General features: G+C 34.6%; 2 protein-coding genes across 2 annotated transcripts; both read left to right on the top strand.

The window, feature by feature from the left end:
* Positions 1-652: 652 nt before the first annotated feature.
* Positions 653-1,588, top strand: LOC103541450 (olfactory receptor 6C2-like). The gene has a single exon (XM_008508280.1). It carries the CDS (start codon positions 653-655, stop codon positions 1,586-1,588), a length of 936 nt encoding a protein of 311 aa, XP_008506502.1.
* A 12,272-nt stretch (positions 1,589-13,860) lies between these two features.
* On the top strand, positions 13,861-14,803 carry LOC103541452 (olfactory receptor 6C2-like). The gene is given in 2 exon segments (XM_008508282.2): positions 13,861-14,322; positions 14,324-14,803. Coding segments are annotated over 2 exon segments (942 nt in total).
* Positions 14,804-20,402: the final 5,599 nt, after the last annotated feature.

Here is a 20,402-nt window from a genome sequence, read left to right as displayed (position 1 = left end):
TGTAGAAGTCTTCTTCACAGCCTCCCAAATTCGTCTACTGTGGTTGTGCTCTGTGTGGTCCTTAATCTGAGGGAAGCTTTCAGCCCTCAAGCAAAGAATAAAGCCAAAACAATTTCCTTCTCTATGATGCTGTCTGCAAACCCTGAGGCTTTATTGGGGAACCCATAAATCTTTTTGTGAAAGTTGATCTTGCCTCCACATCAGTAGGAAGAGTGTTTTAAGCAAAGACAGTAAAAAGTAAAATCACATAAAAGGATCCTGGTCTGCAGGGGGAATTCCCTAATTATTTGGTAACAGGGAATTTCAAGGCCCTGGAGGCACTGACTGCAGGCTAAAAACAATAAGTTAGTGTCTTTGCAACTAATTGATGAAAGTTGAGAAATAAGCTTGGAAAATTATCTCAGTATTACAAAGTATTTGACCACTAGCTTCCACAACTCATAGATAGATATACTAAGCCAAAGGATTGAGAACAAAGATGAAACTATCTGATTGGAAGATAAGGCAAGGATGAAAATGTAGTTACTACTTATAGCCACAAATAAACATATTACATAAACAAGCCACTGTTGAGTGCTAATTTTGGCTTCACTGCACTCTATTCAAGTGTCTGAATTTTTCATGCGGATCGGGCAGAAAGCAGGAATCCAGGATGAGAAACCAGACAATATCAACATTCATCCTGTTGGGACTGACTGACGACCCTCAAATGAAAGTTCTAATTTTCATCTTTCTATTTTTTACCTACGTGTTAAGTGTAGCTGGGAACCTGATCGTTATCTCCCTCACGTTCATAGATTGCCATCTTAGAACAGCCATGTACTTTTTTCTTCAAAACTTCTCTTTCTTAGAAATCTCATTCACAACTGCTTGTATTCCCAGAGTTTTGTACAACATATCAACTGGTGACAAAATCATTACTTATGATGCTTGTGTTGTTCAAATATTTTTCACTTACCTTTTTGGGATAACAGAATTTTTTCTTCTAGCCGCTATGTCCTTTGACCGCTATGTGGCCATCTGCAAACCCTTGCATTATGTGACGATCATGAATAACAGAGTCTGCAATAGGCTTATCATCAGCTGTTGGATGGCTGGTTTGTTAATCATAATTCCTCCGCTTAGCCTTGGCCTCAATCTGGAATTCTGTGGCTCTAAGGTCATTGACCATTTTTTCTGCGATGCCACTCCTCTGTTAAAGATCTCATGTTCAGACACATGGTTCATAGAGCGAATGATTTTAGTGTGCGCTGTGTTGACTTTTATCATGACCCTTGTGTGTGTTGTTCTCTCCTACGTTTATATCATCACGACAATTCTAAGATTTTCTTCTGCTCAGCAAAGGAAAAAAGCCTTTTCTACCTGTTCTTCCCACATGATTGTGGTTTCCATCACCTATGGCAGCTGCATCTTTATCTATATCAAACCTTCAGCAAATGAAGAAGTGTCTCTTAATAAAGGAGTTTCCCTGCTCGTTTCTTCTATTTCACCTATGTTGAACCCATTTATTTATACCCTAAGAAACAAGCAAGTGAAGAAAGCCTTGAATGACTCAGTCAAAAGGATTATCTTCTTCTTAAAAAAGTAAGAGAGGGCCGGCCCGGTGGCGCAGCAAAGTTCCCACGTTCCACTTATCAGTGGCCCGGGGTTTGCCAGTTCAGATCCCGGGTGCAGACATGGCACCGCTTGGCACGCCATGCTGTGGTAGGCGTCCCACGTATAAAGTAGAGGAAGATGGGCATGGATGTTAGCTCAGGGCCAGTCCTCCTCTTTTTATGAGTAGTTAACTCAGGGCTAATCTTCCTCAAAAATAAAAAGAAGAAGTAAGAGAAAAAAGTAGTTGATTAATCATAATAAAAGGATAAATATCCCCTCAATTTCTCCAGTAAAATTCTAGTCATATTTGTGTCCTAATAATCTCTCTTCCAGTTTTATTAACATTTTACAACTACTTTTTCTTTATTGATGGAGTACTATTATAATTCAACTCCTCTATTCCAAATCTATTTAATAATTCCATGCACATGGATGTAATCATAGTAAAATTTGAGTTAAAAGTTAAGGTGCAATGTTGTAATAAAAAGCACAAGTTTTTGTAAGACTATCTTGTAATTCCAGAATTAGGCAAATATGGTATATTAAAATACTATAAAAACAATATCAATGCAAACACCCAGAAAATTGTCAATTCAGTTTAATAACTATTATTTTCGATGTTTAGCTTGTCTTAGAGCAAACAAGTGAACTCCTTAGGTGGCAGAGATAAAGAGGATATTGAAAATACAACAGCGTAAGCCTATAAACTGGCAAAGTGTGACATAGATTGGGAGAGAATGAATAAAGATATTTCAAAACGTATCCAAGCAGAATGAATTTAAATATCCCTTGGAGACAGAATATGAGATTTCAATAGCCGCATGATGAAAAATTTAGAAATGGCTCAACGGTATGAAACTAAGATTACCATATTGATGCACGTTCGATGAAAAGGAGAATTAAAAAACAATCCGCCCACCCACGAATTCAGATGATAACTTTGGGTATTTTTCTTTATCAGTTTTTTAAAAAAAGAACAGAACAGAAACAGACCCCCTAATGTAATTTAAAACCCTGATTCTAGACTCATACAGCTAGTTTTCAAAGTCTACAAACCAGCCATCAAATTAAAAATAAATCCCTAAAGATTAAGTATGCATAATAAATTCAAATTTTGAGGCTGAAACTACAATATGTCTAGCAAGAAATAACATGGTAAAAATCTATATATGTAAAGCACAGATATTTATAAAATTTGTATACATAAAGCACATTTGTGTGTTTAATGCGGTGAGAGAAATCCGTGTGCTCAAACATCTTTGTCATTAAAATATTTGTAAGTAGAGTGAAAATGTAGGAGCCGTCTTACAATGGCTCATCTTAAACAATTAGAAGAACTGCACACTAAAACAGAGCAGAGTGAATGATGAAAGCTTAAGATGAAAAGCAAAAGCAATAAGCAAAATTTAAGGTCAATTCAGAAGCTGATTCTCTGTGAAACTTAGGGAAAAATAACCTTACATACCCAAATGTGGGGAAAAAAAGAGAGAAAGTAATATATTCAAGATTAAAAATTAGAAACAAGATATAAATATCAATACATAAGAGAGTCAAATAGATATAAATATATGCTGCATTCAATTTTACAACAAAAGATAGAAAAATTGGATGCAATCAAAAGTTCTTAGTAAAATATGAACTAAGAAATTACAAATTTGAATATAGCAATATCCATATAATTTATTAAGAAAGTAAATAAATTTCTGCCTGTAAAATGGAAAGAGGACTAAATTGTTTAAAAAAAATTCGCATTAACTTTATAAATATCACAAATAATTTCATTGTACATTAAACCATTCCAAACCATGGGGAAAAAGTCATGATTTCATTTAAATATATGAATAGATATTTCATATGTAAAATATATGTAAGTACAGCTAGTAACACAGTAAAAGAAAAGTAGATTATGACCAAGAGGAGTTTAGTAGTATAAGAAAAGCTATATCTCAGTAAAATCTCTCCACATTATTTATTATATCAATCAATTTTTAAAAGTAGATTTCATAAGAATAGTTAGATGCTGAAAAATTTTTAATAAAATTCCAAGAAAATTGGGAATATGGTAAAAAAATAATCCAACTATTTATTAAAAAATGAAAATTATTTTAAAGAATTAAATACCAATAGACTATAAATCAAAACCAAGAACCAAATATAAACATCTAGTTTCCTCCTTGTTATTCAACACTGTTTTGGATGATCTTGGAAAGTCATAAGACGGTAATAAAATAATCATTATAAATACGAGACAGAAGATATACAAATTTAACTTGTAGCAATTTGAATATGCTTGTTTCAAACATTGCTAACTCTGAAAGTAAAATGTCTTTTATAATGTATGACACCTTAGCATTTATTGTCATCATAATTTAATAGGCTGCACTTTTTTTCTTAGTAGCAATAGAAGAAGTCATGTCTTTGGATTAATGTTGTTTTAATTTCCCATAAAGAGGTATATACTCTTCTCCGAACATTACTGAAAAAGGCATAAATACAAGAAACTGATACACAAATACACAAATGTAAAAATAAGAGGCATTAAAATAAATTTAAAATGTGTATTGGCCTAGGGATAATTAAAGTACAAAACTAAAGACATTCAAAAGTAGATCTCTGTAAATAACCTAATATATTTAATTACAAAGATAGAATTTAATTTCATTGTGAAAATGATTATGCGATGAATGTTGTTATTGTAACTGCCTCTTTTGCAAGGAAATTAGACGTATTTTTCAAACATACGCATAACAAATCTCAAATGAATTAAAGATCTAAATATTATCTATCTTGATAGATACACAGATGACATACACACACACAAACACACAGTGTTTCATATAACGAAACGTGCAATGCCATAGTTAAGGCATTTCTTAACAAAAGAAAAAAAGGGACACAAAATAAAGAGATACTATATTTTTGAATACATGTGACTTAAAACATTTTATATAAACAATGTTTTATGTCAGTATCTCAAGAAAGCTGGAAACAAAAGAAAAATATCTTTTCTACTCAAGAGAAAATGCAGTTATTAAACAAATGCATGAAAAAAGTGTTATCCTTGAGAGTAATCAAAGAAATGCAGGTGAAAGCAACTTTAAATTAGCATTTTATATCTACTAGAATAGCAAAATGATAGCTTTTTATTATAATAATTGTCAATTTTGAAATGAGATTATGATTCATTCCTGATGGCACTGTAAATTAATACAATCTCTTTGGAAAAGAATATAGCAATAAAAACAACAGCAAAATTATAGTCAAAAGATAAAAAGGAAAAATCCAATCTTTATAAATCACAATACGCGATTTGCTAAGTAGTGAAAAGCATGTGCTAGATTAATATCTAAAGCACGTGGCAAAAGGGACTTAGTAGATATGATGAAGTTAAGAATCTTAAAATAAGACTGTCCTGTATCATCCAAGGGGGCCCAATGTCATCACGAAGAGGCAGAAGAATCAAATTAGTAGGAAGAGAGGTGACAATGGACACAAGAAGTTGGGATGATACAAGAAAAGCACCAGGAGCCAAAGAATGCATGCAGCCTCTAGAAGCTGAAAAACACAAAGAAACAGTTTCTCTCTGAATTCTCCAGAAGAAATGCACCCCTCCCCACAACTTGGTTTTAGACTTCTGACCTCCAGAACTGTAAAACAATATATCTGAGTTGTTTCAACCCATGAAGTTTGTGGTCATTTGTTTCAGCAGCAATAGGAAAACTAATACATCAAGAAAAAGAAATAAAAAACATTTCTGCCAAAGTAGTCATGTAAACACATCCAGATTGGATTCAGTTCTATTTCTTGGCGCGGGCACCCTGATGCGACCAACGCTGAAGTGTGTCCCCTGCATCTTTCGCAGAAACCATTTTCAGAGACAACGCAATCATACCCCTGACAAAAATGTTTAATAAATCTGAAAGCAGCAATGTTATATGGTACATAAAAATGTCATTGGGTTAATAAAGTCTGGCCACATATGCAACAGGACCTAAATGGGCAAAAGAGCTGTTCATGCTGGCAAAGAAGCCCTTCAGAAATGTAGACATTCTAAAAAATCAAGCTAAGTTTTGAATTCCGCGATTCTGATGGCACATAATTTACAAGGAAACTATAGGAGACTGGATGACATTGAAGTACTTCTTTAATTATTCAAGACTGATCCATGGAAAAAATTTCACTGTAACCCCTAGTTAACTCTTAGCCTCATGGAAACCATTGAGAGTCATTGGAAACCTTTAAATTAGTTGTCCAATAAATCACTTATTTGAGTTCGGTTGTTTCATATTAGAATAGACTCGCCACTGCAATGATCTGCTCTGTATTTTTCCCACATAACTGGGAGTTTGATACTTTGATCTCTATCAATCCTCTACCCACTGAAATTCCTAAATATTGGCATTACATTCCCCAAACTATTGGTCTCAATACCGATTGCACCCTGAGTAAAGTGATCAAAAAACAATGGAGAAACCCAAAAGTCCAACTCTATTCAAGAACTCACGTTTCAAAATTTATTTAGTACCTCCGAGGTATGATCCAGGTACTATAGACTATACCACTGTCATAAGCCCAGTCACATATTTTTGTAGGTGATGTGTACATTTTTTCCATGCCAAAGATTTAAAGTTGTTTAAGAAAAAGACCTGGGCTGTTGTTTATTTGCCTTTCTATCTTTAATTTTGGAATCTCCTTGCTCACCATCAAGAAAATGTATACGTATCATGAGATTAGGAGACATAGGAGTTCTGAACAGTCAGAGTGAAGAGAGATTTCTGGACATCCTCGTCATTTAACTGAGAATCCATAAAATATGCACCTGAGGAGTGGGGTTATTTAAATGAGGGCTACATAGAATACCATTTGGAGTATCATAAAAATATAGATGCATAAGAATAATTTCAAAAAAAGATTTATGAAACTTCTACATGAAAAAGTACAAAACTGAGAGAAATCAAAGTGACCTAAATAAATGGGCATCTCGTGTGTAAGACTGAAAGATATGATGTTGTTAAAATACCAATCTTCCAAAGTTGAACTATTGATTCAATAAATTCCTAGACAGTATATATTGTAGTGCAGCTTGAAAAGCTCATCCTAAAATTTGCATAAAAATTCAGAGGAATGGAATAACCAAGAAAATATTAAGAAAGGAGAAGAAAGTAAAATTACTTATAGTGTAAGACTTCAAAAATTGATATAAACTTATGGCAAAAAAATGGTGTGATAGTATAGAGAGATAGACAAATGGACCAATAGAATGGAATAGAGTCTACCAATAAATTAATTCCTATACAATCATTTCATTTACACCAAAAGTGTACGTGGGTGGGTAAAGTATGGTGCTGGAACATCTACCTATTTTTATAGAAAAAAATGACCTTTGACTGTTATCTCATACAATGCACAACAATTGAGATGAATATTAGAGCTAAATGTGAAGACTAAAAAGCAATAAAACTTCTAGAATATTTCTTAAGAATATTTTAATGCTCTTGGAGTTAAAAATATATATATTCTTTAGAACAAAACTGCATTATGATAGAAGAAAAGCATTGACACAATGTACTTCCTTAAAATTAGCTTATTACAAATAATAATTTCTTTAAGAATGTGAATAGGTAATCTACAGCGACATGATGTATTCAGAAGATATAAACAAATTCCACAATTCATTAAGAATTTAATAAGGAAAAAGAAAAGAAATCCAACATAAAAAGGCACAAGCATTTGGACAGGCAGTTCCCAAAGTGGATATCCAACCGACCAGTAAGCATATGCAGAGGTTCGCAGCATCGTTACTCATCAAGGAAGGTGAATTAAAGCAACAGTGAGAACCAATTACCTCTCAACAGAATGGCATTTTTGTTTTTAATGATAATCCCAGTTTGGTGAGGAAGTAAAGCAACTTTACCTTTCTGATAAACCGTTGATAGGAGGGTAAGTTGGTTCAAACACTTTAGTAAACTTTTTGGCCATGCTTATGTATGTTAAAAATATACCATCATAAGACCCAAAAATTACACTCCTATGTTTATTTCAAGATGAAAGCCAATGTGTCTATATTCACAAAACCTCAAGTACAACAATATATTTAACATTATCAATAGCCAAAAGAAAATAGAAACAATGAATATACCGACATCATTAAAATGAATGAAAACAATAGACTTAAGCAATGGAAAGCTATGCAGAAATTAAAAAGAACAAAATGTCATGGACGAATCTTAAAGACATTATATTGGAGCAAATAATCCAGACACAAGGTAGTATATATTGTAGGATTTGGTTTACACAAAGTTACAGAAAAGGTAAAAGTAACCATTAGTGATAGAAGTAAAAATAGTGGTTATCTCTGTGGAGGGTGGCACTTATAAAAGAGGAATAAGGGAAGCTTTTGAAATGGTGAACATATTCTATATCTTCTTTTCGATGGTAATTATACCAGTGTATTCACAAGTAAGTTGACTGAGATTTATACTTATGATTTGTGCAATTAGTGCAAACTTTAAAAAATAGAAAACAAAAACTGGTCAAGTGGGATCTATTCCAGTGCTGCCAGAATGGTTCGACATCTCCATGTCAATCAACATGATACACCATGTTAACAAAATGAAGGATAAAATTCATGCGATAATCTCAATAGATGCAGAAAAGCATTTGACAAAATTCAACATCCATTTATGATAAAAAGAAAACTCTCAACAAAGTGGGTATAGAGGGAATATACCTCAACATAAATAATAAATGCCTTATATGATAAGCCCACAGTTAACATCATCCTCAATGTTAAAAAGCTGAAAGCTTTTCCTCTAAGCTCAGGAATAAGACAAGGATGCCCACTCTCACCACTCTTATTCAACAACGTATCGGAAGTTCTAGGCAGAGCAATTAGGCAAAAAAAAAAAAAAAAAAAAAAAGAAATAAAATGCTTTCAAATGAAAAAGAAAGAATTCAACTGTCTCTATTTGCAGATGACAAAATAAATATTTTATATAGAAAACCCTAAAGACTCCAACAAAAAATGTTAGAACTAATAAATTAATTCGGTAAAGTTGCAGAATACAAAATCAATATACAAAAATCACTTACCTTGATATACACTAATTATGAACTATCAGAAACAGAAATTAAGAAAACAATCTCAATTTGAAATTTCATCAAAAAGAATAAAATACCTAGGAATAAATTTATCCAACTAGGTAAAAGACCTGTACCCTGAAAACTGAAAGACATTAGTGCAAGAAATTGAAGAAGACATTAATGAAAGGAAAGCCGTTTCATGCTCACAGACTGGAGGACTGAATGTTGTGAAAATGTCCGTACTGCCCAAAGCAGGCTACATGTTCAGTGCAATCTCTACCAAAGTCCAATGACACTTTCCAAAGAAATAGAATAAACTACCCTAAAATTGACACGGAACTACAAAAGACCCTGGATAACCAAAGAAATCTTGAGAAAGAAGAACAAAGCTGGAGGCATCATACTTTCTGATTTCAACTGTATTACAAAGCTATAGTAATCAAAACGTTATGATATTGGCATAAAAAACAGACATGTAGCTCAATGGAACAGAATAGAGAGCCCAGAAATAAACCCACAAATACGGTCAATTAATTTAAGATGAAGGGAACAAGAATATACAATGGGGAAAGAACAGTCTCTAACAAAGTTGGGAAAACTGGACAGCCATATGCAAAAGAACGAAACTGGCCCACGACCTTCCACCACACACCAAAATTAACTCAAATTAATTAAAGACTTGAATGTAAGAGTGAAACCATAAAACTCTTGGAAGAAAAAGGGCTCTAAGCTCCTTGATATCAGTCTTAGTGATGATTTTTTGGACTTGGCAACAAAACCAAAGGCAACAGAAGCAAAAAAAAAAAAAAAAAAAAAAGAAAAGAAAAAACTAGTAGGACTACATCAAACTAAAAAGCTTCTGCACAGGAAAGGAAACCATCAACTAGATGAGAAGACAACTTGCTGAATAGGAGAAAATATTTGCCAATCACATCTCTAAAAAAGGTTAATATCCAAAATATATAAAGAACTCATACAACTCAAAAGTGAAAAATCAATCAGTTGAAAAATGGATGGAACACCTGAATCAACATTTTACCAAAGAAGACATACAAATGGCCAAGAGGTACGTGCAAAGGTGCTCAACATCACTATCATCAGGGAAATGCCAATCAAAACCACACTGAGATATCATCTCACATCTGTTATAATGGCTATTGTTGAAAAGACAAGAGATAGCAAATGTTGGCAAGGATTTGGAGAAAGGGTAACACTTGTGCACTATTGGTGGGAATGTAAACTGGTGCATCTACCATGGAAAACACTATGGAGCTCCCTCAAAAAATTAAAAATAGAATTGCCATATGATCCAGCAATTCCACCTCTCGGTATTTATCTGAAGAAAATAAAAACACTAACTTGAAAAGGTATATGCACCAGCATATTCATTGCAGCATTATTTACAATAGCCAAGACACGGAAACAACCTAAGTATGCATCGGTGGATGAGCGGAGAAAGAAAATATGGTGAATATGTACAATGAATTATTACTCAACCATTAAAAGAAGGAAATCCTGCCATTTGTGACAACATGGATGGGCCTTGAGGGCATTATGCTGAGTGAAATGTCAGACAAGTGAAAGACAAATTCTATATGGTCTCATTTATATGTGGAATTTAAAACAAACAAACAAAACATACACTCGACGAAACAGAAAACAAGTTGGTGGCTGCCAGAGGCAGGTGGTGGGGGTGGGCAATGGGTGCAGTTGATCAAAAACACTCATCTTTTATGACCAGATTCTTCTGTTGTCCCACTGGGCTTTATCTGCTGCGTCCTCTTGTCTCCAAGGACACTGTCTCCAAAGAATCCACAGTTGGCGTACTTTTTTTACCTCAAATTTTATTGCTCGGAAGATTCATTAGTGACTCTGTGCTTGGGTCACCAGGGACTCTTTCTTTATTCACTTAGTTGCATTTTTATCAAACAAACATGAGTCAAGTAGATATAGCAAACGTGCTCATAGCTCTGAAAGGTCAGAAAAGCAACTTTCCTGAAACCAGAGAAGATTCCTGACATTCCACAACCCTCGGATGATGGTATTTTATTTGTTTTGGGTTTTGTTTTTCGAGGTGGTTATAACAGTACAAAAAGTTATTCCGTGTAATTGGTTTAAGACAGGTATTTCATAGAGGTCTACACATTTTAGAGTTGTTGTGAATAGGACAGTGGATTCATAAGCAAAAGTGACAAGAAGTTCATATGAAAATCTTCATCTCAACTACCGTTTTCAATTTAGGAGTTTTAAGATTTCATGTGTTTCAACAACCAACAGAAACTATGATCAACAGTCATAATAGTAAGTGAGATCAAATTTGTCATTGTAATTATACTTACTCTCATGTTATTTGAGTTTTATTATGTTCTGGAAAAAATATTTTACCTGTCTTTTAAAAACTGGGAATGTGAGTGATAAATTTCTATATTTGGTAAAGCATACATTTTTTTAGAATGCAGTAAAAGCTTTGGATATATAAATGTCATTTTTCTGGGAAATTTTTATGCACAAGCATATACTAGCATTTAAAAAGATTAAAACTTGATAGCTATCCAGAAATATATTCCCTATATCATGTACCTCACATCAAAAACTAAGATATATATTCATAGAATTGTGTAAGCATACTCCTCAATCCCCCAAAAGACTGACACATGGACTGAAGTTGCACCCTCGTTAGAGATCCCTGTCCTCATTTCAAACTTATATTTTGGCAGTGGAATAAACAAGAACCAGGCACATTTCACTGAGTCATTTTCTAAGTCTTGTTTATTATACCTTATGATACCTTAGAAAGAAAAAAAAACAGATATTTTTTAGTGCATGAATGATATCCAGTGGTAAAAGGCCTAAGTAAGTTTGCTCAGTAACGCGATGACGTGCTGCCTGAGAGGTTAGACGGAGGGTCGGAGGAAGGTAGGAGATGGGCAACAGAAATATTTCTCCTATATCTCAATTTGACAAATACAGTTGCTGAATGCGTCACAGTTCCCCTAGAGGGTTCCGTCGGGCAAACCAGGAGCCTAGTTCAGGTCTTCTTCCTTATGTTGGGTACTGTAACCCTGAGGCCTTAACTGCATTTGCTACTTACATGGTCAGAGCTGACCCTGTCCCACTTCAGTACGATACCACCTCGCTTCACACAATAAAGCGAGTCTATGTACAATAAGCTGGGGTCTCCAGGGGAAACTTTTCGTAATTCACTACTGTAGGGAGATTTCAAACCTAGAGACACTAGTTTTGAAATGAAAATATTTGAGTCCCTACTAAGGTAATTAATTGATAAAGCCCTAAAATAATCCATGGAAGAATTATTAACATAAGCTCAGAATCAAGACAGTTCATGTCCTCTGGATTTAATATCGCACAGATAGATGCTCTCAGTGACAATGGCATCAGAAGAATTTTACCAGAAGTTACGGTAAAGAGAAGACTTTCTCTTTTCTCTGCTGTGAAGGCAGTAGACAAAAGTAGAAAAGTTGATCCTCTTCAAAATATAAAGAAGAGTGAAATTCAACAACAGATTATAACATGGAATATTTAAATAAATGAAGTTAATATCAAAGTGCTCTGAATTAGCAGTCAAAACAGAAAGGAAAATAGCTTTGTAGGTGTCTGGAAAACATGCTGTAAATAAATTCATTTAGAAACATTTATTGAACAGTTGACAATATATCTGGGCTGTGTTAGTTGTATCGTAAAACATACACACATTTCATGATGCACCCCCCAAATTAGTATTGTTTCTTAATTGTTAAAACAACAGGAAGCATTGTTTTCCGTGAGAACATGGTGGTGATATGGAGATAAGAGATGGCAGAGTCATCAGACCTGCAGGAAATTTTCCAGAGGGCTTCAAGACGAAGCAGAAAACCAATGGAAGAATAGAAGTTACTCAGGTGAGTTGAAGACAGAGAGCAGATGTTTTGTGAGAAGTGTTTTCTAAAATACCTGTCACATAGAATGTTCTCAATAAATGTAGTCTATTACCTTTATTGAAAGGAACACCTTAAGAGGAGGAGGAAGAGAGAGAAGATCATGACTTTTATTTGTGGCACAGTGAATTTGAAGTTCATGTCAATGTTCAAATCAATATGCTAGGTTGCATCTCAGAATTAGAGAGGACTATTACAAAATGAAGAACGGGATTTAGTAATGACCACCTGAAAAATATTTCAAAACATAGGAATTGACGAAAATACAGAGGGACTATTAGTAGTGACAAGTGAAGAGAGAGGAAGAAAACACTAACAGACAAAGGGGTCAGAGAAATATATCATCTGTGGTATCTATGAAGTTTATTTGTCGGAGCACTTCATGAAAGTATAAATGTAAACTGTGCATAAATATAAGTATATTGTGCATTAAGACCTTCTCTATTCTGCATCACTGTGAATTACAAGTGATTACTTAGAAACAGAGAAACCTTAGAAGGAGGCAGCGTCAAGAGGGGAGCTGAAGAAGTTGTGTTTGTGTGTGTGTGTGTGTGTGTGTGTGTGCGTGTGTGCATGATACAGTTTAGAGGTGTTCATGGGAGAAAATACGTGTATGCAATAAACAAAAACAGAAGACAAAATTCTTTCATCATAAAGCTGGAACAGAGACTTCAATTGACTACAGTGTGTTCAAAGTGAGCTCAAGTTTTCTGACATATATTAACACTTTAAGAAGGAATAAAGTGTCAAACAAACACATCAGAGAATTCTTGAAAGTCAAAAGACGTCTTTGGGGTTGGCCCTTTGGCAGAGTGGTTAAGTTCATGTGCTCAGGAGTCAGAGGCCCAGAGTTTTGCAAGTTCAGTTTTTTGGTGCTGAGATGGCACCACACATCACACCATGTTGAGGTGGCATCCCACATAACACAACCAGAAGGACCTACAACTAGAATATACAACTATGTATGAGGGTGCTTTGGGGAGAAGAAGAAGACAAAGAGAAAAAGGATTGGCAACAGATGTTAGCTCAGCTGCCAATCTTTAAAAAAACATCTTTGCTCCTATGAAATGACAGACCCATAGGAGTCAAAAGTAGTCCTTTATAGAATGTGCATTTAAATTGCAAATAGTCTCTAAATAATAATAAATAAGAAAACCCTTAACATGATAGATTTCATAGGTTCAAATAAGCTATAATAAAATGTCTCAATGTTACGTGAAGATATGAAAGAAGTCAGGAGTCAGGAATGAGAAATGATACAGTAACAACATTCATCCTGCTGGGACTGACAGAAGACCCCCAACTGCAAGTTTTGGTTTTTATCTTTCTCTTTCTCTTCTACTTGCTGAGCATAACCGGGAACCTGACTATCATCTCTCTCATCTTCTTGGATTCCCACCTTAAAACAGCCATGTACTATTTCCTACAAAATTTCTCATTCTTGGAGATCTCATTCACATCTTCTTGTATTCCCAGATACTTGTATAACATAGCAACAGGTGACAAGGTCATTACCTACAATGCCTGTGTCAGCCAAGTGTTTTTCACTCATCTCTTTGGTGTAACCGAATTTTTTCTCCTGGCTACCATGTCCTATGACCGCTATGTGGCCATCTGCAAACCCTTGCATTATGGAACCATCATGAATAACACAGCCTGCAGAAGACTTGTCTTTTCTTCTTGGGTAGCTGCTCTATTTATTATAACCCCCCCCGCTTAGCCTAGGCTTAACTCTGGAATTTTGTGGTTCTAATACCATTGAGCACTTTATCTGTGATGCATCTCCCCTCTTGAAAATCTCTTGTTCAGATACTTGGTTCATGGAACACACCGTTATAATCTCTGCTGTGCTGGCCCTCCTTATGACACTTACATGTGTAGTTCTGTCCTACATTTACATCATCCAGACAATTTTAGGATTCCCTTCTGCTCAGCAAAAGAAAAAAGCCTTTTCTACGTGTTCTTCCCACATAATTGTGGTTTCCATCACCTATGGCACCTGTATCTTCATCTATATCAAATCTTCTCCGGAAGAATCAGTGGCCATTAACAAGGGCGTGTCAGTGCTCACTACTTCCATTGCGCCAGTACTGAACCCTTTCATTTACACACTGAGGAACAAGCAAGTCAAGCAAGCCTTCAATAACTCAATCAAAAGGATGATATCTTCCAGAAATAAGAGAATGTGAAGTCAAATGAACATGCATGATGAAATTGTCGAATTTTCTAATGAAGTTAGCTTCCTCAGAACATGCTCATTTATCCTCATCTAGTGACATCTTCCTCACAAATCTCTTTTTGGATTTTCCATAAACAGGCATATTAATAGCTTTTTAAAATTTAAATCCTGGCTTTACCTCCAAATTAGCAATATCAAAAAACAAAACACAACAAATAAAACAGAAGTATATCTACAAATTAGAAATATCAAAAGAGAAAAACAAAAGCTAATAAATTTCTACATTTTCTAGCAACAGAATACGTAATAGTTGCTATTGTTTCTTCCAATCCAAAGCTTTCAAATGATTTAGTTAGTGATTCACTTAAATATGTATTGAGTACTTTCTTTGGGCCAGGTGCTGTTTTAGGCACTAAAAATAGATGGAAAAAACCAACAAAAACTTACTCCCCATGTACCCTCAGAGGTCAACAGAAACATTTCTATTTTAAAGAAAGCAAAATAGTTACTTTTAACTCAAACATTTTTTCATGAGAGAGAATTATAAACATTATAATTATGGGAAAACATCTAAAATACTGAAATAAAAATTTTAGGACTGGCAACATATGCACAATTGATAATAACCTAAAATTTTAAATGCTCTAAGCTTTTCTCAAAAAATACTTGAAGAAGGGAAGGTGTTGAAAACAGTAAGTTTTCTGAGGAATTTAAATATTTTGATATTGCAAAAAACCTGCAGATGTAGACACATGTATTGAAATGCCAAGACAGAATGTTGCTAAAATAAGCAAACACGTCAAAAATGGAAATGAAAGAAATCAAGGAAATAAAAGCAACTAGATCTATGGGATCTTGGAGACTTAGAAAAGTTTTCAAGTGGAATATGAAAAGTTGTGCATAAAGGTACTGCATCTTTTGTGGTACAAATACATACCTTGGAAGAACAAAGACAGTCTACTACATTTCCTCCAGAAAAGGAAGCTCATACATTTCATCATCTGAAGCTATTTCCCGCATCCCACCACACTCTAGGCTCCAGGAATCGGAACCTGCATTCCCCCTCTGTGTGCATGTGGAGTCTTTTCTATCTGCTATTTCCCTGTCAAAATATATTTTCCTCATTCTTTATTGGCTCATTCTTTTTTTCCTTCAGTTTTCAATTTAAAAGTCATTTGAGTTCCCCAAAAAGTTAAACATAAAACTATCTTATGATCCAGCAGTCCCAATTATGGGGATACAGTCAAAAGAATTGAAATCAGGGTCTCAAAGAGATATCTGCACACCTATGTTTATTGCAGCACTGTTCACAATAGCTGATATGTAGAAACAAGCGAAATGTCTATTACTGACAAATGAGTAAATTAAATGTGGTTTATACATACAATGCAATACTATTCAGTCTTAAAAAATCAGGAAATTCTGCATCATGTGACAACACGAATGCACCTTGAAAACATTATCCTACGTTAAATAAACCAGACACAGAAAGACAAGTAATTCGTGATTCCGCTTATATGAAGTATCTAAAATAGTCAAATTCATAAAATTGAAGTCTAGAATTGTGTTTAACAGGAGCCTGAGAAGGTTACGATGAATGGGGAGTTATTAACAAAGAAGCATGAAATTTCAGTTAAGCAAGGTGAGTAAGCTCTAGAGATCTGCTCCACAACATTGTACCTGTAGTCAACAATAATGAATTTTGCACTTAAAATTTGTCAAGATCTCATGTTGTGCTCTTACCATAATAAAACTTTTAAAAATACACACGCATTTTTCAGATTAAAAAAAGAAACAAACCTTCATAAATACGATTTCCAATGAAAGCCTAAATCTAAAGCTAGATACAAGTTAACATTCCTTTACTTGATTACTAAGTCATCATTTAGCATACCTATTGTTACTAAAAAGAACCTTCCTTTGAAGTTTCACATTTCTATAACATCCTTAAGACATGTCGATGCTTCACCCTTGAAAAAATTTATGAAAAGAGCATCAGAATATCTACTGCATATTTGGTGAAAAACAAAATAAGCTCAGAAAACAACACGTTACTCATAATTACAACACTAATACTGTTCTCATGAACAATGAAGATCTAGCAGCCTGTGATATTGTGATTTATAAGAAATATCTATTTCGTCTTTGTCCAGTTCCTGGCACAGAGCTCCTAAGATCTTGGGAATTTCCAAGTTGATGAGAACAATAAAAGTGTTTTTTGTTTCATTAATAAGGTGACTTGGGAGTTTCCTAGGTAACTTCAGGGTGGAGGCTGGTTGCCAGAGGAACCAACCTTTGATTCGAGGGTTTGAACCTTCAGTCCCCCTCCCACCGCCTCAGGAAGAGAGAAGGGATGGAGATTAGATTCAATCACCAATAGCCAATGATTTAATGAACATTGCCTATGTAATGAAGCTTCCATGAACATCTGAAAGGACAGAGTTCAGAGCTTCTGGGTTGCTGAACACATAGCGGTGTGGGGAGAGTGGTGCATTTGGAGAGGCTATGGAAGCTCTCTGGCCCTTCCCACAGACCTTGCACTATGCATCTCTTCCATCTGCCTGTTCCTGAGTTATATGCTTTTATAATAAACTGGTAATCTAGTAAATAAAATGTTTCTCTACATTCTGAGTCATTCTACCAAATTAATCAAACCCAAGGAGGGGGAGTCGATGAAACCTCAACCTATAGCCGATGGGTTAGAAGCACAGATGATGACCTGGACTTGGCTTTGAACTCTGAAATGAGAAGGGGGAAGTCTTGTAGGACTGAGCCCTTAACCTGTGGGATCTGATACCATCTTGAGGCAGATAGTGTCAGAATTGAGTTGAATTATAGGACACCCAGCCAATGTCAGAGGATTGCTTTGTGTGGAAACAAAACACACATCAGAGCTGATGTCAAAAGCGTAAGCTGGAAAACAATGTCAATTCTACTGGGAATTCTTTACTGCCCAATCCCACATGACCCCAAACACCAAGAATCACCATGCAGTAAAACTCTATATCACCCCTCTCATAATATTTTCTCTTTTTCTATCTATATCCTTTAGTGTATTGTAAATATTGAAGTCAGAGACTTGTTAATATTGTTCCCTTAAGTATGAATAGTGCCTGCCCTTTCACATATGTTGATGACTTTCTCAACCTCAAAAACATCAAAACTGGTTGAATCATTATTTGTAACAGAAAAAACTTTTTAAAAGCTTTCAACCAAAAAGAGAGAAAAGAATTAAATGTGTCAAATGTTTGAAATCATAGATGGGTTTTGGTTATAACATAAATATGCTTATTCCATTTTTATCTTTGTATGACGGTCTGAGTGAAAATGTAGTTGAAATTTATTAACACACTTATACGCACCTATCACTTTATATGTTATTAGTAATCTTCCAAATATCACCAGACGAATTCTCTTTTCTTACCCTCTTTCATACATGATAGGACAACTACCTAATTTATATAGGATACATAATGGCTCACTGTACCAGACTTCCAAAGTAATAATATTGCATAATAATGAGCTTTATTGTCTCTGAAAAGTCTCAACTGTTACAGCAGCTTTTGTATTTAAAGACTTGATAAGTTCCAGCTCCTTCGATCTCTTGCTGTATCATACCTTTTTGTTACCATCTACCATATTTCTAAGATGTCTCACCACCGTGACCACATTCCAAGCAGAAAGAGGGGAGGCAAGACAGAATATGCAAATGCTTTTTTCTTTTAAGCTATATCCTAGATTTGCAGAGATCATGTCCACTCCCATTATATTGACTAGAATATAGTCACTTGGTCAGCTTCAAGGGAGTTTCAAAAATTAACATTGAGGCCATAATTTCTAAATTCAGATCCTGCTACCACTCTTACTAGCCGTGAGATTTTTATCAAGTTAGTTAACATTTTTTAATCTTTGGGCATTTAGTCCATTTTTAAAAACTAGCTTTGTTAATATATAACATATATCATACAGTTCACCCATTTAGAGTGTACAATTCAGTGATTTTTTGGTACATTTATAAAGTTGTGCATGCTTCACCATCATCGAACTTTAGAACATTTTCTTCACTTCACAAGGGTCCTTGTACCCACCAGCAGTCACTCTCCACTCATCTCTCCCCACATTTCTTCCCAGCCTCAGGAACCCCTAGTATATTTTCTTTCTCTATGGATTTGTCCATTCTGGACTTTTCATATAAATAGAATGATACAATATGTCATCTTGCATAACTGGGTAATTGGTTTCTTTCCAGTCTATTTATTTTAATGTAAAGGTTTTTTTTTTTAGCCCTGCCATGTTGTTAGGTGCTTTCATTTTGTTCCAATTTTTGTGCTTCGTATTTTATCTTTGAAATCTCACTATTAATTTGTACGTTATACAGTCTATTCTTTTTTATATACACTTTGTGTTTCCTCCAGAGTTAAAACTACTTGGTTATCTTTCTAATCTTCTAAGCTACTTTTTATAGGTTTCCATAATATGATTATTTTTTATCTTGTCTTTTGTATCTTTGAAAATAGTCGACATGAATTGTTGAAGTCTATACCTTGTATTTCCATTATCCAAACTACTATGGGTTTGTTTCTGTTGTCCACTTTGCTTCTGTTTCACTCACATGGATTCTTTCCTTCTCATATGTCTTTTAATTCTCATTAAAAGACATATGAGAATGTGGACATTGTACAGTACTTGAGGATTATTTGTTAAAAAAAGGTTAAAGGTAGAATAAGGTTATCATCCTATGAAGAAGATATTTCTTTGATTTCTGCTAAGTGCCTGATTAGCAGTCTGGACACATCTTGAAACAAGCTCAAAAGCAGATGTTGTAAAATTTGGCTATAATTCCATGGCTGGGTTCTTACAGTCCTGACTCACCTTACCCTTTAAATACATTCACTCATGTCACAATCCAAAGAGTTGAGTACTTCACTAGACCCACCACATTGAGATTTGCAAAACGCCATAGGCAAAAGTGGTCAGCAAATACAGAACGTTGCTCAAACTTTCATCTTTTAGGACTTCTTCACAAATGTGTTTGCTCTTTGGTGCTTTGATTGATCATAAATCCCAGAATTCTCTTCGTCAAGTATGTTCAGGATTTTCCTCAAAGTCATCAATCAGATAAGTCACTATAACATAGAATTTCTTAAGCTAAGGCACGGAAGACTTCTTGAATTGAAGAGGAGATTAGGGATTTAGGAGGCTGGAACTTCTTCCTTGTAAGTTCCAAGCACTGCAGCCTCCTTGGAAGAATTAATATTGTTAAAATATCCCTACTATCCAAAGCAATCAACATTTTCAACACAATCCCTATAAAAATTCCAATGACATTTTTCACAGAAATAGAACAAATAATCCTAAAATTTGTGTGGAGACAAAAAAGACATTGAGTAACCAAAGCAATCTTGAGAAAGAAGAATAAAACTGGAGGCATCACATTTCCTGATTTCAAACTATATTTCAAAGCTATAGTAATCAAAACAGTATGGTATTTCTATAAAAACAGATGCATATATCCATTGAAAAGAATAGAGAGCCCAGAAATAAACTCAGACAAAAATGGTCAATTATTTTTTGATAAAAGAGCCAAGAATATACAATAGGGAAAGGAT

This window comes from Equus przewalskii, chromosome 5, assembly GCF_037783145.1.
Source record: "Equus przewalskii isolate Varuska chromosome 5, EquPr2, whole genome shotgun sequence".
Taxonomy (NCBI): Eukaryota; Metazoa; Chordata; class Mammalia; order Perissodactyla; family Equidae; genus Equus; species Equus przewalskii.
Note: the sequence above shows the minus strand (reverse complement) of the source record. Positions and strands in the feature narration are given on the sequence as shown.